The sequence below is a fragment of the Motacilla alba genome, chromosome 10 (assembly GCF_015832195.1).
Source record: "Motacilla alba alba isolate MOTALB_02 chromosome 10, Motacilla_alba_V1.0_pri, whole genome shotgun sequence".
Lineage (NCBI taxonomy): Eukaryota > Metazoa > Chordata > Aves > Passeriformes > Motacillidae > Motacilla > Motacilla alba.
The window spans coordinates 5,010,395-5,036,379 of record NC_052025.1 but is presented as its reverse complement, the minus strand read 5'-3'; the positions used below and the strand labels follow the sequence as shown (position 1 = coordinate 5,036,379).

Sequence of the window (25,985 nt, the reverse complement as noted above, 5' to 3'; positions counted from 1 at the left end):
GGCCCCAGCGGCTCCCGGCTCCCGGCTCCCGCCGCGGGGCGCGGAGGCAGCGGGGGCCGTGCCCTAGCCATGGCCGGGCGCGGAGCGGGGCCGTGCTGCGGCCGCCCTCCGTCCGTGCTCCTCCTCACCTGGCTCTGCGCGCCCCTGCTCGGCCAGCCCGGAGCCTCACACGCGGGTAAGGCGGCTCGGGGCGGCCCCAGGGGTGAGGGTCGGCGGGGCCGCTGGGAAGAAGAGTGAAGGGTGAAAGGCGCTCCGGTGAGGAGCCAGGAGGGTGTCGGAGGGCAGGGCTCGGCCGGCCGGGGGTTCCGAGCCCCCCCTGGCTCTGTGAGGGGCCGCCGGGCATGGAGCGGGCGGTACCGTGGCCCGGGGGTCTGCGGGCGCCGCTGCCTTGCCCGGCCGGGAGCGCGGGCAGCGGGAGCGGTTCGTGAGGGGAATGAGGCGGGATTTTGCGGGGCAGGGGGGGGAAGCTGTCGGAGATGGGGAAGCTGTCGGAGATGGGGTCTCTGCGCGCCAGCTTCGTTTTCCGCGCCGTCAACTTTTTCCCGGACGAGGTTAAGGTGAGGCTGGTGCCGGGTGCGGTGGCGGCTGCTGGGGGAGGATCGCAGGGCTGCGCTTTGGGAGAACGAGCGGGACCTGCGGAGAGCGCTGCCAGACGGGCTCACCAGGGCTGCCCCCTCGCAGGAGAGGGGGAAAATGTCTTTGCTAAACTATAGCTTTTCAGGTGCGTTATCAGTCTGGAATGCCTCACATTTCATTACGTTCCAGACACTTCCCAAATGTATATACATATAACGCTTTAAAGATCTCAGCTGCCATAGCTTTCGGGTTTTTATCTGCTCACTTTTTGAGAGGAGGTGCAGTTGCAGGTTTGTGGTGCATGCTCTGCATCTGGTACAGAGGTAAACTTCTAGAATGTATTTTAATAACTGTAATTTCGCATATGGATGTGACTGCACGTGAAAACAACCCTGTTAAGAATTTATAACAGAACTCTCTTTAGTTTGGTCATGTATCATTTCTTTGACTTCAAAAGAGGCAGTCGCTTAATTCAATCAGGATTTAACTTCCCGAGTTGAAGGATGTAAAATAGCATCTGAAACTGGAGTGTTTATAGAATTATACAAAGATTAAAGGAGCAAAATCACCTCTCTTCCACAGATTTATTTAGAAACAGTTGTTTCAAAATGTTGCACTTACATAATTTGTAAGTACATTCCCAAGAGTCTTGTAGAATGTCTTTAAACCATAACTACAATTAAAGGCAGACAGAAAATTAATGAAAGATAAATTTGAGCTTTTTTTGTATTAACTGCAAATTGAAAAGGCAGTTGTAAATATAGTTTATGGAAAGTTGATTGTATCAACATCTAGGTTTTAATTCAGCCTACAAATACTCAGTCTGTTATTGCTGAATGTGATTTAAAAGACTGTTCTTTGTCCCAACATTTGGAAAAGTAGTGTTTTTCCTGTTCTTCATGACAGAAGATGCAAAATCATTATGTTCCATTATATGATTTATATGACTGCATGGAATTACCTGCAGTCAAGGTAAGCCAGATTTTGCCTTTTGGCACAAGCCAGCAGTTTTGTCTTCACTGGAAACTGATTTTATACAGTGAGGCTGAAGTTTCTTTTCATAACTTGCTTTTTCTAAAATAAAATGAAATTTGCTATAATAGTGCTTATAAATTAATTTGGTGTTTCCTTCAGTTAATAGTGAACTAATATTTTATCTTGGCTAACTCCAGATTTTCAGGAGAAAATTCTTGCTGATTTAAAATACAGTCAAAGTATGTTTTGTTCTTGCTCTGCACTTTCAACTAACAGGTGAGACTCGAATGCCCAAATGGAGTTGAGGTTAACAACAGCCTCTAGCCTAGCCCTGCTGTGCTGCAGACCTGTGATGGTGTTTCCCTGGCACTTCATGCACCCAAGCGTTTTCCACTCAGTTTAACAGATCAAATCCTTCTCCCTACCCAACAGGAAGCTGCAAAACCTTCCTGCTTGTATGGGTTTCTTGTGATTTCTCTCTTAAAATATTTGGTGCTTTCCTTAGAGGTTTTTCAGGGGATAAATGTGAGCGTTGATTCGTGGAGAAATGCCTGTGTTGATTTGTAGGAGGAACTGTGGAACGAAATACTTGCATAGTTGCCCACTTTTTAGAATGGTAAAACCCAGGGTTTGTGTGATATTAAAGGTTTTGAAATCTCCTGATCTGGTTTTGAGCAATGTAGCTGATTTCTGTGAGCTGTAGGATTCTGGGTACCAGTGTGTCCAAGACTGGAGTGGAGCTGAGTGGGCAAAAAACTCCTGAGGCAGAAAGTAAGGCTGGTGCCCAATGTCTGCAGCACCCAGGGCTGCACTGGCAGCTTGTGAGAAGCCCTGGCCTGTTTCTTATTTCCAAAAGGTCTTTTCTACGTACATTTCGGATTTGTGTTTAATTCCATGACACGTAGCCTCTAAATTTATAAATGGTTCTATTTATCAGGTTCTACATGCTTTTCTTTTGTGTTCCTTGTTCTATCTGCACTTCTATACACTTTTTTTGCTGCTCGCTTTCAGCATTCCTCCATGCTGACTCGCAGTCCATCTTCAGTCTTTACTGACAGGTCAGCAATCACTGAAAATGATGGAATGATTAAAAGTAGTGCAAAGAAAGATGACAAAATCCTGGATCTGTTACAGGGACGTCCTCCTGCCTTCAGCGTGACAGGATTTTCCCCAGGGCAGGCTGACATGCGGCAGCCTTTTCCTGTGGCCCGGCTGTTGGGCAGGGAGGAGGATCCCAGTTCTGTGCGGGAGCTGAGTGGAGCTCGCTGGTGCCAGTGAGCTCGGCAGGAAGTGCTGTGGCACAGCCCAGGCCTGCACTTGCAGCTGCAGGTGACTGTCAGCAGCTGCTGCTGGCAGTCGTGTCACTAGGGAGGTCAGGAAGCTGTTCTGCACGTGGTGTGGACTTATTCTAGAATCTGTAGCACTGGTGTTCAGAAAGGAATGGTTGGTGGTCCAATTAGCTCTTAATCTGAAGACTGACTGTCAGCTCACATCTATTTCTTGGTAAGTTTACAAACTACATGGCACTCTATTATGGTTATTAACCAAACTTGTACATGTATTCAGAAATATGTGCCATAATTATGCCTTGTTGCTAAGCTATTAGGGGGTAGTTTCGTTCTACTTTACAACTATCCAGTTGTACCTTTAACATTTTAAATTTGAATTGAATGTGAGAAACACCTTCCCTACTTTCTGTGAGCAGCTCTTGTACCTCTGTGCGTATTGGTAAGTACTAAGCAGTATTGCAGTTCAAAATCCCTCACAGTTTCATGTCCAATATGTGTTGTTTTATTTTGCTCCTGATTGGCTGGAGGTTGATGTGCTCAGTAAGAGAGAAGGCACAAATCTTCCCAGTAACTTTAAAGCCACCTTTTCCATGCTTGTAGGTGTGGTGATAGGGTTTGCCTTTATTTTTTAAACAGAAGAGGAAAAGATGGTTCTGGGAAGTTCAGAATGTAATAGTTGGCTTTTCTGACTTCTATTCAGTAAATAGAATCAAGTTAGTATTGCTGCTTTGACTTACAGACATCCTAGTTAAGATGATTGTGATCTTTCTAAATGCTTGCCGTTAATTAAACGCTTGACTGTGATTGGATTCTGGGCAATTGCTAATGCATAGAAGGAAAAGTAGGCCAGAAAATTAAAGACCATCACGGAAGTATGACTCATGATCCTTTTCAAAGGGTCAGAGGAATCAGTATAAAATAAAACTTCAATTTAATACATTACCTGTCTTTCCTACCTAATGAAATAATGATGGGAGATCATCTCAATAAATACACTGGAGTACTGAAGGCAGGGATACTGTATATATTCCGTCACCTTCCAGATTTCTAAGGAAATTATTAGTTGTAGTATCTAGCAGTTAGATTTGTGGCTAAGTTTGTGTTATAATACCCCAGAATTAAAGAATATAACGTTAACTGCAAAGGATGGATATTTTGCAGTGTTCATTGTTCTTAGTAGTGGGTTTTGGTTTTTTTTTTGCTGTAATGGTATATGATTATAAACATGCATTAGTAATATATATTACTTCTGAATATGCATGTTAACATTACACTTCTACAAAGTGACCCTTTCCCCATGGGCCTCCTTTTGCACCCAGTAGTGATGCAAAGAAAACCTGAAATCATTCACACTCAATTCTGTCAATTAGAAAATGCTTTGAACTGCGCTGTTTCATGTAGAAGGACCAGTGTTACATCTGCACTGCCAGTCTGGCTTTTAGACTGTTTATCTAAGGAAGTGCAGAGGAATACAGAGTTCAAAGAAAGCTTGTTATTTGGAGAAGCATGGACTGTGGCGTTCCCCTATTTAAAAACAAAGATTTGTGGAAATACATCTGGGATCAAGCCTGTGACACTAAGTATTTCACTGGTAATTCTTATAAAAGGCATAATGTTGCTAAATCATATTAAGATGCTAGGAAATTTAATCCCATAATGGTACAGTAAATTTAAGAATTGTTCTTTTGTAAAACCCATCTTTTGTTTCTTATCTACAACATTGAAAAAGTCAGCCATTAGCAGCCCATGTGAAATTATGACTTGAGAATGTTATCAGGATAAATAGACATGTACATGTTTCATCATGCTATTCATGCATCTGAGGCCCATATAATGTTTCACCCTAATTTCTAACTAGTTCTTCCAAAGTACTTTAATAAAAAAGTTTGTTAAATACCTATGGAGGAAATGGTAGAACCAAATTTTTAAACCCAATGTTTTCAAGGTCAAGTGTTCCATTAGAATTTTTACTTAGCCTTTGTCAAAAGCATTCTCCAGCTACTTCAGAGTTAAAAAAAAATTAATCATTAGTCTGCTTTGTGCATAAACATTTGTCTCCTTTGTGCAGAATTAAAATTTAAACCATCCAACCTCATACATGATTTAGGTGTGGGTTTTTTGGGTTTTTTTTTTTTTTGTTGTTGCTAAATATGGACTTACACTAAGGAGCAGCGAGAAGAGTTTAAGGTGCAAATAATAAAGAAAACGTTGTCATTGGGAGTTACCACTGAACAGTGCAGAGAGCTATCTTGGATTTAAACTGCAGAGGTTCCCTGGCCTCAATAAAAATGAAGCCACACAAATACAGGCCAGCTTAGAACTGCCTTTCAAAGGCTACAGATCTTTTAAGCATTTTTTAGTACTCTGAGCTGGTGGCAGGGGTGAGTGTTACCATAATCTCTTGCCATCTGATTTAGTATGAGATTGTACTCTGAGTTGTTTGTTTGCTAATCTCGCTAGTCATAGGTTTTAACCTCTTTCTGTTTTTCTCCAGCCAGCATAGCTACTCTGCTGCCTCAAGCCACTAAAACTGTTTTACCTGTTTTCCACTCTTTACATTCTTTTCCACTTGTCCCCAACTCTTCACAATTTTTGATATCGATGTTAAAACAAGGAGTAACTAAGAATCACAACCCCTTGTTGTAATCTTAAAATCATAGATACATGGAAAATAGATATAAAACATATGCAGTCTGTGTAAAAAAATATCTGAATGGCCATGTTAAATAAAATGTACAAAGTAGGGGTGATTACTTATTTTGTTTTTGCGAAGTCTTAATGTGATTACTTATTTTGTTTTTGCCAAGTCTTAATATACTCTTACCATTCCCAGCTTCCTCATGGAGCTCTCCTTTGTTCAAGAAGTCTTTTCTAGACCAGTTTGCCCCAGCCTATTAATAAAGAGAATAAACTAGAAATATTGAGAAGTGTGGATACATCTGTGATCAGAAAAAGAAAGAAAGAAATAATTGAACTATATTGTTAGTAAATAATGGTCATTGTAATAGATCAGTGAGTATACTATAAGTCTGAGTATAAAATGTTTGAAAAATAATTAAGTATATAAAAGCAGTAAAGGAACATGTCCCCTTTTAGCATAGCAGAGGAGATGCTGTGTTTTAAGAGAAGCTTCATCTGGAAACAACACGTACCCTGCAGATGCTGTGTCGTGGCACAGGAGGTTGTCTTACAGGAACACAGAAATGGTGAAAGTGCAACTTTGCCTCTGCATTGCTTCAAGGTCAATTAATTGAGAGATAATATCCAGTTGCATAGTCAGTCTTCAATTCAGTTGAGAGTTGTAACTGGAGGAAGGAAATGTAATTAATGCTAATATAAAAATCAAGTATTTATGAAATATTAGGCTGAAATATACACAAACCGATTCATAATTCAGGAAATAGGGATATAGAAATAGAGAAATTAAGTTGTGTCTTCAGGAAGCATTCTTTTGGATTTCTGTAAAATATAGGTCTTGGCAAATCTGTCTATAGTTACAAATAAGAAAAACAAGCCTTGGCTGATGAGGATATACTGAATCAGGTAAATATATTTTTGGCACTTGTACATTTACAAGATAACTTGTACATGTGCAGCATTCTGTTGTTGGATCCTTTTTGGCAGCAATTCTTATGTCCTGTGAGTTTTTCTGTATCCACCTGAGCTATCTCAGCAGTATAGTGTAAACTGCCCCTCAGTTCTTTGCACATCCCACGAGTCAGAAAGATTTGTATTTTGAAACAGAAGGGTGACCTGTCTTAAAACCCAAATGTTGATTTGGCCCACAGCAAGAACCATTCAGCAGCACATTACTCTAGGGTAAGACTTGCAGGAAAAAGGGGTCCTGCTGCTCTCACGGTGCTGATCCTATTTCTTAAGCTGCATTCTGCTTTTGCTGCTACTGTGACACTTCAGAGAAATCCGGTTAGTGTGTAAAATAATAATATTTCTCCTGGACTGCCCTACAGCTGCAGTGCCAAAGGCAGGGAGCTGCCTTGCTGAGCTCTGCAGTGCTTTGGCTGTTTTGACCAAAGGACCTGTACTTGGAGCCTTTTGCAGCACAGCAGTCACACTTCGATGAACGCAAGGGAACTTGAAACTTGGGCTGCCCATCTTAGTTTGTCTAGGCTGCCGTGGCTGCGTCACGTGGGACTGGGCTAGGTCGGTTCAAATTAATGCCTTAAGTGGTGTCAGCCAGGCCTCTCCCGCAGATGCCAAGTCATGGAAGTGTTGGTCAGACTCTGAGGCAGCTTTAGCAAGCCTTGTGGGAATGAGAACTGATGCCCCGTGCAGGTGTGACACTACCTGGCATACAGTGTAGTCATCCCAGGCAATTCTAAAATCCTAGTCCTCTTCAGGATCTATGAATTACTGATTTACTGAATGTTGATGGTAATGAACTTCAAGTAGACATTATTTATGCTGCCTTTAATTGATACTTTGTTTCCTTTAGCTTATTTTGTGAAAAATATTAGATACCACCAATGTTTTTTCTGCTTGTATGGTTCCTAGTTGATCTGCTTCTGTTATGTTGACGAAATTCACCTCCTCTCCAAACAAAGTAATGTTAATCTTTTAAATCTCTCCTTGTATGGATGACTGTCTCTGGTTTTAATCTGTTTATGTCATTCTCTGGTGATTTTCTGCTTCTGATATATCTTTTTTTAGATGGATGCTGTTAGTGAGCACATGATTTCTAGAGAGGTTGTGCCATAGATTTATGTAATAGCATAATATTTTAAGTCTGCTTTTAAAAGAGATGGTGGTGAGCTCCTTTCTTCTGTTTATGCCATCCCTTAAACTGATGATAATAGTTGCTAGGTCTTTTTTTGGCAGTAGTTCCTTTTTAAATTTCATTGGTAAATAGTAAAAATCTTTACCTAGAACATGTCAGTGTTTTCTGGTGGTCATTCTAACTTATGTCTCGGTGTTGGAGACCCTTCATGCAAGGTGATGTGTGTAGTTTGTGCTTCTTGAGGCAGCAGCCATCTTCAGGTCTTTCACAACACCTTTGAAAGCTGTTCTTACTCAAGTTACTTAGCTAGAGTCTGATCTTCCCTTTTTTCCTCCTCTCTCTCTCCACCTTCCTCAAAATGACCTTTTGAGAGCTATGAAAAAGAACTAGAAGGGTGCACTCCAGTCAGTGTAACATTAGAATGGGTAGAGAGTCAACTGGTGAATAGTTTAGCATATGCATCTAAGATACAAAACAGTGTGAGGGAAAGTGCTCTACCAGTGCAGCAAAATTTATACCTGGTAAATGTGCCCAAACATTGGAAGAAATACGTAAACAAAGAGACTGAAGTTTCAAACTGGGTTGCAAGTTATGCTGTATACTGCAGGTGTGTCATGTGGATGTAGGCTGACAGAACTTCAGTCCCTCGTAGATCAGCTTTCTGTTTTAGAGGAGTTCCATAGTTGCATGGCATTGGGTAAATGATATAAGAGCTTTTTGCCTGCTGAGATTATCTTAATGTTCTTGAGTCATCAATTTTAGAAGCGTGATAATGGTATGAGGATGCTAATAAAACCAGGCAACTTCATAAAATTCTACTTCCATGACCTTGGGTGTGCTTCTAGAGAGAAGGGGATGAGATGAGAAATTGAACTCTGCATATAAAAAGCTGTAACTGTTTGGACACAAGAATGCAGATGTACACTGCTCATTTGAATCAATGCTAATAATTTATTTTTTTTCTAATATAGCTGTATCTGAACCTTCTTTTATTGCTAAAAGTGAAGACCGTTTGTTTAAGCATTTATTTGAAGACTATCAAAGATGGGTTCGTCCAGTGGAACGCTTGAATGACACAATAAAAATCAAGTTTGGCCTTGCAATCTCTCAGCTAGTAGATGTGGTACGTATGGTGAACAAGTTGTATTTTTTTTCCACTGACTTTAAAAGGAGCATAATTTCATGTGAAATAATTGTGCCTGTTAAACACAATAGATTAAGCATCTTAAATTATTGTGTGTGTAATAAAAATGCCCTGTAGATGAATATATAATGTTCTCATATAAACATACTTAGTGATTAGAATGCTTTCAGCAGTGTGTTTTGTATTTTAAGTTACAGACCTCTGTGAACTAGAGGAGCTATTTCCTATGGGTAGATTATTTTTTTGTGATATATGCTTTATTTTACAGGATGAAAAAAATCAATTGATGACAACAAATGTATGGTTGAAACAGGTACGTGTAAAATATTGATGAAAATTTCTGAAGCTTCATAACTGCAAATCAAAATTTAGGAGAAACTTTTCTAGTTAATTGTATATTCAAAAAACTTAGCTCTTGCATGAAATTTTATTTCACATAGTATCTTTATAGAATGTCCCTGGAAATCCTTTAAAGGATTAATTGTGACAAACGTCTTAAGAAAACCACAACAAGGTAAATAAAAATTCACCAAATTAAAAGTAATATGATATGGCATTGCATGGCCATTTAATATACCAAGGTGTATATATCCAACTATAAATTGCTGCTTCAGTATGAAAGTTTTTATTCAAAAGCTTTTTTAAGAAAAGTAGGGTTGGTGTAGTCTTCTCTTTAATATTTTTGAGGTCTTTTTCCTGTGGGGTATTTGAAATTATTGGATACACATTACTGTAGAATTCCAGTTTCAAAGTTAAATATGCTTGCTAGAAGGAAATACTTTTTTTTCTTTCAAGAATATTTGGGTTTGGGCAGGAGAAAGCCTCAAGCTTTGTAATTGTCAGAGTCCAGTGCTAAACTTAATTGCCACTATTTACTCGGGTAATGCTGCTCTCAAATCATTCTTGATTTAACTGAGAAGAATCTTTGCAGATGCTGGGTATACTTACTAGCTTATGGAATTATTTTTGTTTGGGCTAATTCCTTTCTCTTTGTTTATTTGGGTTTTTTTCCCTTTTTGCTTCCCATTTCCTTCTTTTCAGTAACTGTAATTTTAGGCCAAGTTTTTATTTTTAGGAAAACTTTGAGATTAGTCAGCAAATATGAGATGGCCATGTGGGCTGATGATTCTTTGTGTCCTCTTTAATAGTTTCTGCAGATCTTGAAGTTGAACCAGTTTTAAGAGTTGGAACATGATGGGGTTTTTTGTATAATGAAAATGTTTAAATTGCTCCTGATTAGCTTCCAGTCATTGTTATTCATCCAGAACAAGCTTTTTTCAAATTTAATATATACAATTAAATTACATTATAATAGCTCTTACTTATACATGCATGCTCTGAAAAAGGAACCTTATATCTTAAGTTCTTTACAGAAACACTGTCAAGCAGCTCTTATAACAGAAAACAAATACTGAATGAGGTAACTACATGCCTGGTCAGCAACTTCATTGCTTTATGCAAATTTTAGTTCAGTTTGATTGTTGTTAATTGCCCTGTTATTATATTTTAATCTGGTATCACCCTGCTGAAAGCCACTTCCCAATAATAATGATTTTTACACCTCACATATCCACAGGAATGGATAGATGTAAAATTGAGGTGGAATCCTGAAGACTATGCTGGAATAACATCTATCCGTGTCCCATCAGATTCTATTTGGATTCCAGATATTGTGCTCTATGACAAGTAAGGTTTGAATCTTTTCATACAAAATGCATTTACTTTAGAACTTTGCTGACCAAACTGCTTCTAGGAGGCTCATTGGATAGACATAATGCGTACATTTAGTGGGCTAAGAACCCGTGGAAGAGCTTGCCTCTGAATGCAAATAGACTTTGTAGCCATGTTAAGTGCTCAAATGTTTTGCTTTACTTCTAAATGGAGAAGTAAAGCAAACTGGAATGGAATTTCTAGTCCCTTTGTAAAGGTTATTTCCATTTTGTTGTGTGAACTTCTTTATTGGAGAAAAATGTCTTGCACAGTGCTGGGTATAAATAGTGTAGTGTGATGGGAGGGAAGGAACTAATTTATGCTGTTGTAGGTAATATTCAGCATGGAATTAAAGTCAGGTACATTTAACTGTAAGGGGGGGTTGGATTGGTTTGGATTTTTTCTTTTGAAAATTAACGGATCTCAGAAACAAGAACTTTTGAATTAACCTTTGTGCACAACCCAGGTGCACATACAGTGCTTTCACATTTCCTGACTTGTCGAGTCAGGATAAAAGGCTGTTGCAGTGATTGTAAATTCAAGTTTGGGCACAAGTATTATTTTACCTGTTTAGTGACTCTTTTTCTTCAATAATTATGATTTGGCTGAATTTAAAAGTACTTATTCTGTCTTACTAATAGAAACGCCAGAGCTGGGTCATGCTGTTAAAGATCAGGATTTTACAATCTTTTCATAAGTCATTGGGACCATAGAAAGTTGCACAGATCTTTTCAGGACTTGAAAATATTCTTCAGTCTTCCAAAGCTGTTTACCTATGTTAGCTTCAGATTTGAGGGGAAAAAAGGTGACTATGAAGACAATACAAAACTTTGCCTATCAAAATTTCAGACAGCTGAAATGACAATAACAAAGCATAATTTCTTCTTTAACTACATCCCCACACCCCATTGTAACTGCCTGTAATTTATCTTTTCTTTCAGTGCAGATGGACGTTTCGAGGGAACATCTACAAAAACTGTGGTAAAATATGATGGCACCATTGCTTGGACTCCACCAGCAAACTACAAAAGTTCTTGTACTATTGATGTAACATTCTTCCCCTTTGACCTTCAGAATTGCTCCATGAAATTTGGATCCTGGACTTATGATGGCTCGCAGGTTGATCTAATTCTTGAAGATTATGATGTTGATAAAAGAGATTTTTTTGATAATGGAGAATGGGAAATAGTGACTGCAACAGGGAGCAAAGGAAACAGGACTGATGGATGCTGCTGGTATCCTTTTGTTACATATTCGTTTATAATTAGACGTTTGCCACTTTTTTACACTTTGTTTCTCATTATTCCTTGTATTGGGCTTTCATTTCTAACTGTCCTTGTCTTCTATCTTCCTTCAAACGAAGGCGAAAAAATTTCACTCTGCACTTCAGTACTGGTATCTTTGACTGTTTTTCTTCTTGTTATTGAAGAAATTATTCCATCATCTTCTAAAGTTATCCCGCTCATAGGAGAGTACTTGGTGTTTACTATGATATTTGTGACCTTGTCCATTGTGATCACTGTCTTTGCTATCAACATCCACCACCGCTCCTCCTCCACACACAACGCCATGGCACCCTGGGTTCGCAAGATATTTCTGCACAAGCTGCCCAAGCTGCTTTGTATGAGAAGCCATGTCGACAGGTACTTTGCTCAGAAGGAGGAAACAGCCAATATGAATGGATCAGAATCATCCAGGAACACCTTGGAAGCAGCTCTGGATTCCATCCGCTATATCACGAGACACGTGATGAAGGAGAATGAAGTTCGCGAGGTGGGTGTGTTTGTCCTGCTGCACTGATTTTGTATAAGTACAAATTAGAAAACCAAGGGCTTTGCTTTGCAGTTGCATATTAAAGATGTGCTACAGATTTCCAGCTTCTGTACTTCGCTGAAAGTTGCGTAGTTGTTTCCACTGGAAAAAAGTGCAACTATGGTACAATACTGAGAATATTTGGCTGATACAGCGCAGTATTTGGGGTCTTCAAAAGTCTTTTGCTGTTTTCTGTTAGTTCTTGTCATTAGTTACACATTGTGAGACACGTCTGTGACAAGAATATGTACTGTAACTGTTCCCTACAGCACTCCTAGGATGACAGGAGGAGCTCTTTTTTACTTTAATGTTGTACCTGAAGGCTATCTTGAAAAATGCATTTGCCTTATATTTTCCAAATAAATACTGCCAAGACTTATCTTGCAGCTTTCAATTTCAAACAAAAACAATTTGAGTGCTCTAACTTATATTAGTTTAAATACAGGCTATAGCCATATGTTGGCCATTTTGTGCTCAGATGAAACATGGACTCAATGACTTCCTCAGTGCTCTCTTCTATCCTTACTATTGTTTGTCCCTAAGTTTTATCAGAAGATATCAGAGGCTTTTTTTCAGTGTCAGAGGGCATTTGCACTCTGAATTATCCTTCATGAATGTTTATAACATTTGTGTAAGAGCATTAGATATGTTTTCTTTACATGCTCTTTAAGCTAGCACCATTGGTACATCAGAGATTTAAATGCTATTTCCAGTCTAACGTAGAAGTTTGTAGAAATATAGCAGTTTGTGGTGTACTGTCTGTTCCTGATGGCAAAGCCTGAGGTTCTTTCAGTCTTTGTGGGAATTGCTGTCTTCAGAAGGCTCTGGTTGCTGAGACTGTGTTCTCCCATACGAGACTAGCAGTAATGTGCCTCCTCTGTTGTGCCTTCTCAGGACTTGATTCTGGCAGTGTCACAAGGGATGCGGCCTAAATTTTTAATAAATGTATCTGCTGCACTGTTAAAGCAGCATCTGCATTGTATGAACAACAGAAATAGAATAGTTTGCTATTAAATACATAATTTCCTGTAAATTGAGGGTTGACTGTGAGTGACAAGTAGTAGGTATTTTGTTTTCCAAGTGTAATGTTGTTACTATAAACCTTGGAAATTAATATACAGCTGACTGGGGATTCAGTTGTTTTATTATTATTGGGCTCCAGAGAATGCAAGCTTTAATTGTAAAAATTCTTAATAAACACTAGACAGCTAGTGCTATCATAGCCTTACATCTTAGGAAGCATTAGGCTTGGGAAACAAGGATAGCTCCAGTTCTAATCCAAGACAATTTTTTGGCAGGGTTTTGATTTGCTTGCACAATTATATCTGCAATACTTGCAAAACTGTGTATAGATATGAATAATTTTATCAAAAAGGAAAAGTCTTGAAACTACTGTGAGTATTCTCCCCAGTGTATAATTCTTTGCAGCTGCTCTGTACTAACAATTTTTTAAAAACTTTTTATTTACTACTTGGGAGGTTTGGTTTTGGTTTTCTGGTTAGTTTTTTTGTTGTGAGTTGGTAGTTTTGGTTGTTTGGAGTTTTTTTACAACTTTTGCTTCCAACTCCTGCTTGGGAGTTCCGTGTTACGATGTCACGTGCCATGCCTCCTGCAGTATGTTAGAAAATGGCAGGCCAGTCTCATCTCTATAGATGAGGATGTTTGGTGCTTCTCAGGGTCAATTTCTGCATCAAAATCTATTACAGCTTATCAATCTTCACAGAGGGAAGCTTGCTTCGGTTCTAACTCACAGCATAATTATAAAATATTGTTCCAGAGGGTTATCACAGGGACGTGGTTGGAAAAAGCATATCTTGAAAGAACTAAGAATTGCAGGATTTGGTACTGTGTTTTCACCTGTTCTTGCACACACTGACCAACTCATGTGCTCTCTGTGTTTTAGGTTGTTGAAGACTGGAAATACATTGCTCAGGTGCTTGATCGAATGTTCTTATGGGCTTTTCTTCTGGTTTCAATAATTGGATCACTTGTGTTATTTATTCCTGTTATTCATAAATGGGCAAGTATAATAGTCCCTACCCATATAGGCAGTACAAATGCATAAAATATTTTTGGAGATATGTCCTACTGATCTGGCCCTAAGTTTTGCAGTAACTCTGTTTCCGTGCATGTTCTTTTTGTAGGCATGTTTCTGGTAGAGTGAAAAAAAAAAATCCAGAACTAGAAAATTAGGTTTATCTTAAAGCATGGCATTCCCAGGACACACAGAAGTCAGTCTGCTTATTGCCAGTCTACTGAGTTACTGCCAAGCCAGGTCAGAATTAAAAGAACCTTTTCTAGCCATGGCATGTATGATTCATCAAAAAAGCAGACACTGACACCTACTGTGATATAGAAGGATTTCAATTTTTTAATGATGATCACTGTAGCCCAATTATTAAATTACTATATAAATTGTTATACTGAATATTAAATATTTGCAGTTACACAGTAGAGTTGCTTATTTCAATTTAGTATACAAAGGTAAATTTTCATCAGTTCTCTTCAGTGTGTTTTAGAAGTCTGAAATTTGGCCAGAGTAATTTAAAGTAATAAAAATATAAGTTAAACTTCCTGTATATATAATGTACAAGTAAGAACAGCAATTTGGCCATATTTGGCCTTTATAAATTTTCAGTGGAATTTGCTGCTAAATTGTAAAGATTGTTAATTCAGTGATACCAACATGAGCATTTAATAAGCCTTAAAATGCCTGAAGCATGTGTGTATATTGATGTCTCCATCAGCTTTGGAAAGGAAGCCAAAGGCAGTTAACTGAGTTCCCAAGGTGCATAAGTATTCTAAGGAGCTGGAACATTCAGATTTCTTTACTCTTGATGAAGAATTTGATACAGTGTGTGAGTTTGCAGACATGTTCATTGTTTCCTGTATCTGGATGTTTCTCAGAATTAAGATTTTAAGCACAGGCAGAAAGAATTAGTGGAGCATCTTTCTGAAGGAAATGGGTTATCAATTACTATGCTGTGGAACCAAATGGAGATGATGAATGATTTTCACATTTGTTTAATTGAACTTGAGAGCTACCTTGGATTAGTTCTTTCACTTTAAAAACCATATGTAACTCTAAGCAGCAAGGACTTAGAGTTTTCTGAATTTCCTTTTTCCTAAGATCATTGAAAATGAACTTGCAATTTTTCAATTATTCCATTAAAATGCATTCTTTGCACTGATTCCAATGCCACCTTTCTTCCTTTCTTAATAGCTTTATTTCTGAAAAAGACTCTAAAATAGTTGGGTGTTTTCCTACATTAAAGTTTTTTCAGTATTGTTCATAATATAATTGCATCTTGTAGGCCTAATACAGGAGTAGAGCAGGCTACAGCAAATCTGAGGAAGTTTTTGTTTGTTTGAATTACTACATGAATAATAACATGTTTAGGTGAGAGGTTTTAATGTAAACTGTGGTATCTTCAATAATTTTAAGTTTTTATAGTGATTATAAATTTGAACAACAGATACATATTTCTCCCACACTCCCTCGCAGATCTCCTTTAGAAAAGCCCTGCACTAATTATAATAGTGATTACTTAATGTCATAATTTATATATAATTCAATATTTATTTCGAAATGTTTTAATCTGCAGGACATTCTTGGTTTTGTGTAGCTTTTAAAGGGTCACAGGTAGGGAAATGATATCAGGCAGACCTTTTTTTTTTTTATAACAGCAGTTTAGGGAAGGACTCTTCTTCAGTTACACAATTACATCTGACATTGGATATCCATGTTTCCTCTATTCCCATCATAACTTTCAAGGTGAATTTGCAAAGATTATCTGTTTTAATTCATTAATGTCAGACTTTAACTTCCAATATTACTGTGGTTAAACAATGCATCAGTGACTTTCTCTGTGTGCAAGCTGCAGAAATACTTCAGATAGCTTGTCTCCTCTTCAAATACAACATTTCTTTTTAAAGTCTTCCATAGGTTTGAATGGCTGAGATTTACTCTTACCTGTAGAGAAAGCAAAGTGAGTACAACTGTAGATCAGATATAGATCTTATTTTTTTAACTCTCCATTTCATCTCTTTGCCCTTGTTAAATGATGTCTCCAGGCTGCCCAGTTACATCATGATGGGCAGCACATTGTCCAGTGGAGTCACTCTCTTTATTATAGGAACTCACAGTTTTTGCAAATGCATGAATTTCTTTTAGTGACTTCTAGTCTGATCATGATAGATTCAGATAACACAGCTGACACTGGAATCCTTGGGGTCTTCTGCTTATCAGGTGTGTCTGAAACAAAAGAATGTTAATATACTCAGAAGCATGGACTTTTACTTCTGTAACTTACTGCTGAATGTATTGAACTGTAGGTAATACTACCTTATATAGATCTCTGTCACTTGCTCACAAAATAAATGAAAAAAAAGGCACAATTTTCAACAGTTTGATTCTCTTTATTTTCATAAATGTTATATCACTTGATACACTGTATTTCCACAAAGTTTTCGGTTTGGTACAGAGAGAACAGTCTGTATTTTTACAAAATATGATCTGATTAGAGTGTTCTGTTGCATTCTTTATTCATGCTCTTAAATAATCTGCAGTTACTGATTTAAAAAAAAAAGAGAGAGAGAAGATATATATGCCTAAGCAACAATTTTAGCACACTTTACAGGACTATTTTTGTCTATCTGCCTTACCTTGGCATAAAACACTTCACTACAGCAGGATGCCTCTGTATCCTAACTATCCTGTCTGAGGATTTTGATCCTTTGCATCACTTGCAGACTGTCTCGTTCTGTGTTTTACTTGTACACAATTCTAAACATCATTAGGTTTGAGGAGGTTTTTTTCCTGACACATACATTGCAGTCTGGGGATACACAGAGTTTACTTTATGGCTGCTTTATTACCATCATCTATTATTTACCTATTTGTTCTCCTTTTGTACCAAACCCCTCCTCAGTCCTTTCTTGCCCCTGTTGGGTCAGTTTGTACAGCAGGTGGCAATGTCTGCGCTCCAGCCGTTTGGTCCTTGTGCTTCCCACCGTTCTGTCCTTGTGAGGGTGTTCATGGCACTCACTGTGAACTCCTTCCAGAAGATCCTGGCATGCTCTGAAGAAGCTTGGGACCAGACTACAAAACAAACCTCGTCGCCCAAAGCATTCAACTCGTCATGACTTTCCAAATACCCATGCAATTTTCCACTTCTTTATTAACCCCTTCTTAAATCATTCTATAAAGTTTAACATACTGCCTCCATCTCCTCCAGTTATTGCAGGAAGTAGCTGTAAAACATAGCTTGTATTACTTTGAGATTAGCTGTCATAAAGGTTCCAAATAATTTCTTTTTCTGCATTTTGAACAAAGCTGCCTTGGTCAAGTGAAGTTGAAATAGAGATCCTTGTTCTACTACATGGAAGAGACCTGAGGTGCTGGGAGAGGGATGCAGAGTTGATTGGCAGTTTTATTTAATTTCACAACATTTTATTTACTTTTTACATTTCATCTCCAGCCATCAGAGGTTGTAAAAACAATCCTGCTGTTCCTAGAATACATACCAGGATAAAAACCCATAGAAAAATACGATCAATTACCATGGCAACATATTTCCAATCATCCTGAATCTGAAAAGAAAAAAAAGAATTGCAAGTTGGCATGTTTATTAGGTGAATAAGTTGCATTAACAGTAATACCATTTCATATAATAAGTTTTTTCTGTATGTAGATATCCTTATGAATACACAGCTTACACATCTGTTTTCACTGACAAATGAAATCACCTTGAAGAAGCTTTATTTGAATATGCTCTTTGGAGCAAAGCCAAAAGGTGCTGCTTCAAATCCAAAAGGTTGTTCACCAAGACACTGGACTTGAGGAGATACAACTTCTCTATTCCAAAAATGAAAGTGTAAAGCTTTACAGTCTTGAATGAACAGGTTTGTGCAGAAAACGTTACTGAAACAGACTGCTCCTACTGGCCTTTAGGTAATATGTAAAAAGCAAAGATTAATTGGTATATAATTATTTGGTACTTTGTTATGTAGTACTGAAATTTGACTGTTTTCATGCATGATGTAAAATTCATCTCTGTACCTTTCATGCAAAGAGGGAACCAAGCTTCAAAAAACACCTGATTTTTCTAATTTTCTTTTTTTACAGTGAATTTTATAGCAAGAGTGACAATCAAGTATTATGTATGTTATATATTAATAGTAACTTGGTGATAATTTTTTGTTACTATTGAGATTACAATTCAATTCTTTTGTTTTACTTCAAGAATGACAAAAAATGAATTTGTTTGGTTTGAAATTTGTTAATTTGTTCTTTTTAGCTTAGAACTTGTTTGTTAAGGGAAACTTAAAAACCCAAAGCAACCCTGTATTTTCTGTACCAACTAAATCTAAACCTAAATAGAGTTCTGATTTAAGTATAAACAAAGTGAAGTTAGAACGAAGTGCTGTAGTTTGGGGATTTAAAAACTGTGATGGTGTGGCTACTGCTCATAGTATGTTTGAGAAATATGGTAGGAAAAAACCTTTTCTTTTTTTTTTCTCTTTATTGTATTAAGATGCAGTTTTATGAAAGATGCCAGTCCCTGTCTTGCAGTAGTTGCCTCATTTAGCTACAGCACTTTACTCTGCAGCAGCACCAGAATGAGCACCGTCATCACATGAGGGACATTCACTCAAACATTTCTGTTGTTGATGGTAAGCTGTGGGAGGGAGAACGTAACTTTCTAAAGGCCACAGGGTCAGCAAATTCCACTATTAAGATTATAACTTGGAAAATCCTAACTTCAGCTCTCATGGGATGGGTGTCTGGTATGTTCCCCTTAATGTGCCTCACTCTGTGTATATATTGTCAATAAAGAGATCACTATGCAGCAGAGCTGCTTCTCAATTTCATAAGTTCAAAATTGCACATATATGTAATATAGCTTATGTAATTTACTTGCAGAAAATAATGGTTTCTTTTATCTTTTTTTCTCTGTTTGTTTGAGATCTTTTTCTTACCAAACACTCTAATGGCAAAAGGTATCTGCAGTTTGAGTAACAGTAAAACATGTTCTTACCTCTTTTGCTTCATTCTGCATTTTCATATTTTCTGCAATGTATTTCACACTTTCAATAGCATCTCTCATTTCTGGTGACAGAACTGAAAATGAAAGCATAGGATCTACAGATTCAGAGCTTGAACTTCTAGTGAGATTGCCACTGAAATCCGAGAACTTGGTGCGCTGATACTGACAGCAGCTGCATGCCATATCTTGACAAGCAAAGCCATCTTTGCAGCATTTGGTTTCAGAGCCATTGATGCAATTTAAGTTTGAAAACTCAGAAGTGAATAACGGTTTTGGCTTCTGATTATTCTCTTCATCACTGGCGGGCCTTGTCATGAACATGATCCGGGGAAGTAAGTTCAAGAAAATGGTTCTCACCCACACGGGCATTGTGTGTGTCTTGGGTGTTCTGTAGTGCACATTTAGTACAAATACTGTAATGACAATCGATAGAGTTACAAATATCATGGTGAAAAGGAGGTATTCCCCAATGAGGGGAATTACCAGGGAAGTAGAAGGTATGGTTTCTGTGATAACAAGAAGGAACACTGTTAAAGAGAGAAGCACTGATATGCAGAGTGTCACCTTCTCACCACAGTCTGAGGGCAAATAGAAAACTAACACAGTCAGAAAAGAAATCAGCAGACAGGGAATAATCATATTGATAGTGTAAAATAAAGGTAAACGCCTGATGTAAAGAGAATATGTGATGTCTGGGTATATCTCTTCGCAACAGTTGTATTTGATGTCATGTTTATACCCAGGAGCTTTAATTATAGCCCATTCTCCGCTCTCCCAGTAATCTTTCAGGTTCATTGTAGAGCCAATTAGAACTAAGTCAATTTTGGCTTTGTCGTAAGACCAGGAACCAAACTTCATGGTGCAGTTCTGATAATCAAATGGGAAGTAGGTTACATCTATTTTACATGAACTTTTAAATATAGCTGGAGGTATCCAGGTCACATCACCCGTGTATTTTAAAAGGGCCTTTGTCTTGTCATCAACCTGGAAATCCCCAACTGCACTGTAAAGCAAGTAAAAATAGCAAAAATTAGAATTATCTACTCCAGGTAGTTTCATACATTCAGATCATATACATGAACTCTTTAATCTGTTTTGGGGAAGTCAGCCATTACTTGTTTACTTGGAGCTGAATTGCACATGCAAGACTGACTCTGTGACTATCATAAATTCGCATGGTTAAACTGAAACAAACAGCTCTATAAACTCACCAGGGAGGAGTTGAAAGCCAATATTCTCCCTTATTAATAGCAGGGCTTGGTGCAATCAATATTCAAAATGGCAAATGACAGTCTGACTAGATGAGTCTTGTAGGGCCCTCCCAACTGAATTATTTCATTCTGTTCTATTCTAGATTGATCAAGCACATCAGAACTCAAGGGGTGATAAGAATATTACTGGTGTTTCCACCTCTTCCATGGACAGTGCAGGTAGTAATTATGGAAGGAGGGCTTAGGGTTGGGGTGTATTTTTGCATAAGGAGTGTATTTGGTAAGAGGTTATTTTAAGTCCCACTTTTCTAACTTATATGATCCGGTTGAGTATATGAAAAAGTAAAATTAAAGGGTAATTTGAAGTTTTAAGGCCCCAGTTAGGAAAGGAGTGGCATCACTGTTGATCCATAGACCTGAGTTTTGGATCTGTGTAGCTGAGTCTATTTCTATGAGAATTGCATTCTTACAGATCCATTTAGTTATGGTTTGGCTCTTCACAGTCTCAAAAATTGACATCTAAAGTAAACTTTATCTGTGGCTTTTATTTGTCAAAGGTGTCAAATTGTGAATTTGACTGCTAAAAAGCTAGAATTTGCATTCCTTTCAGTTAAAGTTGTGACTCACAGGGGCTTATGAAGGTGAAAAGCCAAGTTCACTTTGGCCTGCTCCCTTGCAGCTCCAGGTTAGAGCTGCCTCCTGCCCAGTGATGCTGACATAGCTGGCATGAAGGTGAGAACAGCAATGGCAGGATGCACGACACAGGTGTGTTGAAAAGCAGCTTTTCAGTGCATTCTGTGAACTTGCTGATTTTTTTAGAGCTGGTAACATCACCCCCCTCTCCCTGAATTAAGAAGTTAAATATGTAAGAGCCTTACTTGTTATATAAAACAATATCTGGCTTCCAGATCTGGCCAGATGGAACTCGGATGAATTCAGCACCTCCGTAGTCTGCTGGATTCCACCGAAGCTTGTAATCATTCCAGATCTAATTATGGTAGAAATGAGTCTTATGTTAGATTTGTGAAGAAACTGAAATTCAGTGGACTAGATCTGAACTGAGTGCTGTCATATCACTTCCTGGGTTGATTTATTTTGGATACTACAGTGTTTAGATTTTTCTTTAACAAACACATATGTGTGGTGTTTGATCATATGCTGATGGTAGGAGGGCCTAGATATCTAGGTGTTATATACATATATGACTTAAATATAAGTGGCTGTTCCAGGAGTGCCTACTCAGTAGCTGGAACAAGCTGAAAGAAGGAATAAGACACTCTCTTCAGAGAGTGTAGGATTGTAATAATAACTTTGATCTCAAAAAAACAGGTATCTATGGGACAGTGAAAACAATTTCCTGGAGGCTGGTGGCGCAAGTTGTGAGCATCAATTGAGGGACCTTGGGTCAGAGAGAGCTCGAGCGTGTTATTGCTCAGGTAACAGCCTTTGTCACTAGCGCTTGTTAAACTTCATTATAACGAGCTTGAGTATCAAGTGAAGGTGGGAACTAAGCTGGTTACTAAGCTGACTGCAACAGTGAGTAACTGCATTTTTTAAAAGCCTTTTTCACATGAAGTACACATTTTTCATTTGTTGTCACTTTATGGGAGCTAACCAGTACCAAGTGGCACGGTGCGCGACCTCCGAGCCGAGGTGCTTCCTTTGCATTGATATCTGCCAAGACAGCGAACTGGAAGTCTCTAGAGCAAAAATCTTGTATTTGGCGACTGCAGCCTGTAGCAGCCTTGCTCTCCTCCCGTCCTGTCTCTCCTCCCCGTCCCCGCTGCTCCGCTCCCGTTCGGTCCCCGCCTGCCGGGCGGTGCGGCGGCCGCTGGGGGGCAGCAGCGCCCCGGGGAAGGGCTCGGGCGGCGCCCCCGGCGCGGAGCGGGGCAGCCGGGTCTGCTCCCCGGCATCCTGTCCAGAGCTGCTGTGCAGGGATCCTGCCTAAGGATGCTCTCCCGGCATCCTGTCCAGAGCTGCTGTGCAGCGATCCTGCCTAACGATGCTCTCCCGGCATCCAGTCCAGAGCTGCTGTGCAGCGATCCTGCCTAAGGATGCTCTCCCGGCATCCAGTCCAGAGCTGCTGTGCAGGATCCTGCCTAAGGATGCTCTCCCGGCATCCAGTCCAGAGCTGCTGTACAGGGATCCTACCTAAGGATGCTCTCCCGGCATCCAGTCCAAAGCTGCTGTGCAGCGATCCTGCCTAAGGATGCTCTCCCGGTATCCTGTCCAGAGCTGCTGTCCCGGGATGCGTCTGTGCCCCGAGGGACCCGAGCCTGGCGCCGACCCGCCAGGCCGGTACTCCCGGAGCCCGCAGGGGCCTCGCTGGGCGGGCGGCTCTGGAGGCCCCGGGTCGCCCCGGCGGAGCGGGGAACACTCCCGCGCCGGAGGGGCAGTGAGCTGGTGCCCTCTGGGCTGTCACTGAGCGCTACTTACGTGCTTCAGCCACAAGTTGGTTTCCATTATCTGGTTGACTTCGTCCTGGAAAAGAGAGGTGTGTCGGGAGAAAGCGGCGGCCCTGCCGCGTTGCCCGGCGGGGCGGTACTCACCACCTTCACCAGCTGCGACATGGACACCTCGAACTGGATGATGACGGGGTCCGAGACGTTCTTGACGGGGCGTACGAACTGGTTGTAGCTCTCGAAGAGGGCCGCGTAGAGCCGGTGCTCGGCCTCGGAGCCGCCGCAGCCTGCGGAGGGCACGGGGTGAGCTCCGGGCCAGCCCCGTGCGGGGCAGGGCTGTCCCGGTACTGCCCTGACTGCTCAGCATCCCTGGGCGCTGGGCAGAGCCCCAGCCCCTCCTGAGCGGGCAGCAGTGTGCCATGGGGACATTCACTTGGACTGCGAGAAGGAGAGCAGTGAAAGGTAATGCTACGACACAGGTTTTCTAACACACGTCTGCAAATGAGTTAAAGAAACAGTTTCGAGGAATTACTGAGAATGCAAAAGCCCTTTCCCCTCACAGTCCCAGTCCCCCAGACCTGGCAAAGCCACAGGGCTGTGGAGCAGAGGAAAGAGGAAGTGCAGCCCCACAGACCAGGCCTCTGGTAAGGGGTAAGAAGCCTTGCAGTAGGAAATGAGAAGTTTGCTTTCTAGTCTGAGTCATGATTGCGTGATTACAGTGAGGATAAAAGCCTGCTTCTTAAAATATATTTTTAAATGATTAAAATTTGATTAACTGTTACATTCAAAGACTTCTCAGCACACTCAAAGAAATAAGCCAATTGCTCCTTTATTATTCTAAGTAGTTTTTATTTATAATAGATTCCCATTGTCCTTTTGCCACTCATAAATGCAGTTCATCCTACCCTGTGGCCAACAAAAAAGCTTCAAACTGAAATTCTTAAGCAACAAGGTACTTGTTTCAGGATGAGGTGTGAGAGCCTGTATTTTACACTGCCATTTTACTATCAATCTAGGCAATAACCATCCTGACACTATTAGAAGCCAGTGACCTTTTATTTTTAGAGGGCTATCTCTTAAACTCTCTTCTGGACAACACATGCTCATGAATTCCAACTGAAACACCAGAAAAAGTATTTTGTCATTAATGTCACAATGCAAATTTGGCAAAGGCACAAACTGAAGTCGGTCAAACATATTCTACAGTTCCTTTGAAACAGAAATATGGATATATATGAAATATGAATATTTGCAAGGACATGTTTATTTTCTGCCAGTTGTTTTTTAGTAGAGAAAGAGGGGAGACAGAATTATCTGCAGGTGACAGACTACACAAAGCAGGTGTTAGTTTTGAATCTGTGAGACCTCACCTCTCCCTAAGACAAGGGTTCCCCTCATGTGAAACTATTCAGCTAAAAGGTCTTTTGTTTGCTTTTGGTTTTGTTTGGTTGATTTTAACTCCTTGTGCCTTCCCTTGTTCACTTGGAGTACAGTTTTGTTTTCAGATTAGTGAAATCATTCAAGCCAACTTGCTAACTAAAAAATGAACACTTTTAAACTACCAGTCTTGCCCATATGACTTCTTGATATCTTCTATCTCTTTGATTGAGATTTCCTGGAATAAATACTCCCCAATCTTTTAGGTAAATAATTTTAAATCTAGATCTTAACAACTATTATAGTCAATCCCAAAGTGCCAGGCTTTTTACACGGTACCAGCATTTTAATTAAATCCAGCATCCACTGTTTCTAGAGAAGTGCATTTATGTGGGTTTTGTTTTGTTTTGTGCTTTCCATATCTGCAGAGAGATGTGCTGTTTGCAGCACATACTTAAAGCTCTTTAATGTTGTTACTTTCTTGTCTTCTCTGCAGTATGGGAAACCACACCTTTTTGTGTGAGGTGCTTTTCCTTCATGTTGAAATGGCTTTATGTGTCCTGTTTGGCATTTTTAATCAGGAATACTTAACTACTTTGCAAAGATAAACTTAAACACCCCCCCACCCCGAACAACAAGCTATGTAACAGAAAGAGCTGTACCACAATTCTGTACATTTGCCCCTTAGGTTGGAGAGCGCTTCTGTACTTCTTAAAAATAATTTGCACCAAAACCATCTCCTGCTCCCCTTTTCAACCCTCCCTTCACCATCAAAGAATAACAGATTAAGGATCACTCACCTTGACAGAGAAAGCAAAGAGCAGCAGTTAGAAGGAGAGTGCTCAGGCTCTCCATGGTGTTATGAATCGTTGCCTGTGGACAGAGGCTGTTGAGGATGAGCTTCACTGCCAGGGCTGTAGGAGCACAGGCAGCAGGGAGGGCTCAGCTCCCCCGATGCATGAAATGCCTGCGAGCAGCAGCCGGCAGGACCCTGAGCACAGCTCTGCGCACTGAGCTCCCATTAGCTTTGCTGTGCTGCCCCCTTTCAAGCTACCCAGGCTGTCAGAGCTTTGGGAACAGCAAATAAAGTGCAGGGAAAACAGATGTTATTGTAGGCAAAGAGCAGTCTTCTGGCACAGATAGTGAGCGAGAGTCCTTAAAATGGTGCATAAATGAGCTTGGTAATCTGACAACACTGAAGAGTTTTCCAGCCAGCTGCTATACAGGATCCTTATCTATGAGAAGATCATGCCAATCTGCTAGGGGAAGTTTAATTAATACAAATCTTGTAATTGAATTGTTCTGAAATGAATATCGACATTAGCGATGCCTGATTTAGCAGTGAACTGAGATCATGGGACCTGATTTCCAATTAGGCTGTTGACGTTTTTTTCCTGCTTGTGTCTCATCTCGCAAGAGCGTGTGCTGGGTGCCTGACCATGTAAAAAGGATGTGCTATTCCCAAGGAGTAATTAAAGGCATGTGCAATTGGTGGGATCTGAGCCCAGAGTGGTGAACATAGCAGCTGGGATCTGGCAAGAATCTGGGGGCTTTGAATGGAAATCAAACTTGACCAAACCCTTGAGAATAACTGTCTTTGGACCATTCCTATTTTGTAGATTAGAAAGGTGAAATTTGAGAAGGGGAATACGAGCACAGGATCCCGACTTGATCCCACAAGACCTTACTGTTCATGGGAAAGGAC

The 25,985-nt window shown here is 39.9% G+C and overlaps 2 protein-coding genes across 4 annotated transcripts; one reads left to right on the top strand and one right to left on the bottom strand.

Annotated features, from left to right (window-relative positions):
* The first annotated feature begins 4 nt into the window (after positions 1-4).
* Positions 5-16,639, top strand: CHRNA5 (cholinergic receptor nicotinic alpha 5 subunit). Of its 2 annotated transcripts, XM_038147654.1 has the most exons (7): positions 5-175; positions 8,547-8,698; positions 8,988-9,032; positions 10,296-10,405; positions 11,371-11,410; positions 11,504-12,202; positions 14,145-16,639. In XM_038147654.1, exons 1-7 carry the CDS (start codon positions 70-72, stop codon positions 14,304-14,306), a joined length of 1,314 nt encoding a protein of 437 aa, XP_038003582.1. In that variant the 5' UTR covers positions 5-69; the 3' UTR covers positions 14,307-16,639. The 2 variants fall into 2 exon arrangements, with proteins under 2 accessions (XP_038003582.1, XP_038003581.1); XM_038147653.1 differs by having other exon boundaries at positions 11,371-12,202.
* A 129-nt stretch (positions 16,640-16,768) lies between these two features.
* Positions 16,769-25,700, bottom strand: CHRNA3 (cholinergic receptor nicotinic alpha 3 subunit). Of its 2 annotated transcripts, XM_038147645.1 has the most exons (6): positions 25,081-25,698; positions 23,051-23,190; positions 22,938-22,982; positions 21,380-21,489; positions 19,282-20,293; positions 16,769-17,833 (listed from the first exon to the last, which is right to left on the bottom strand). In XM_038147645.1, the coding sequence occupies exons 1-6, from the start codon at positions 25,133-25,135 to the stop codon at positions 17,705-17,707; spliced, it is 1,491 nt and encodes a 496-aa protein (XP_038003573.1). In that variant the 5' UTR covers positions 25,136-25,698; the 3' UTR covers positions 16,769-17,704. The 2 variants fall into 2 exon arrangements, with proteins under 2 accessions (XP_038003573.1, XP_038003574.1); XM_038147646.1 differs by lacking the exon at positions 22,938-22,982 and having other exon boundaries at positions 25,081-25,700.
* Positions 25,701-25,985: the final 285 nt, after the last annotated feature.

Bases quoted from the DNA above. Each gene is read 5' to 3' on its own strand.
- CHRNA5 (XM_038147653.1), top strand. From the start codon at position 70: ATGGCCGGGCGCGGAGCGGGGCCGTGCTGCGGCCGCCCTCCGTCCGTG. The intron at 9,033-10,295 runs GTACGTGTAAAA...ACATATCCACAG, and splicing joins CAAATGTATGGTTGAAACAG to GAATGGATAGATGTAAAATT. The intron at 10,406-11,370 runs GTAAGGTTTGAA...CTTTTCTTTCAG, and splicing joins GATATTGTGCTCTATGACAA to TGCAGATGGACGTTTCGAGG.
- CHRNA3 (XM_038147645.1), bottom strand. From the start codon at position 25,135: ATGGAGAGCCTGAGCACTCTCCTTCTAACTGCTGCTCTTTGCTTTCTC. The intron at 22,983-23,050 runs GTGAGTACCGCC...TCTCTTTTCCAG, and splicing joins TGTCGCAGCTGGTGAAGGTG to GACGAAGTCAACCAGATAAT. The intron at 17,834-19,281 runs GTAAGAACATGT...TTTTCTTTTCAG, and splicing joins TGCAGAATGAAGCAAAAGAG to ATTCAGGATGATTGGAAATA.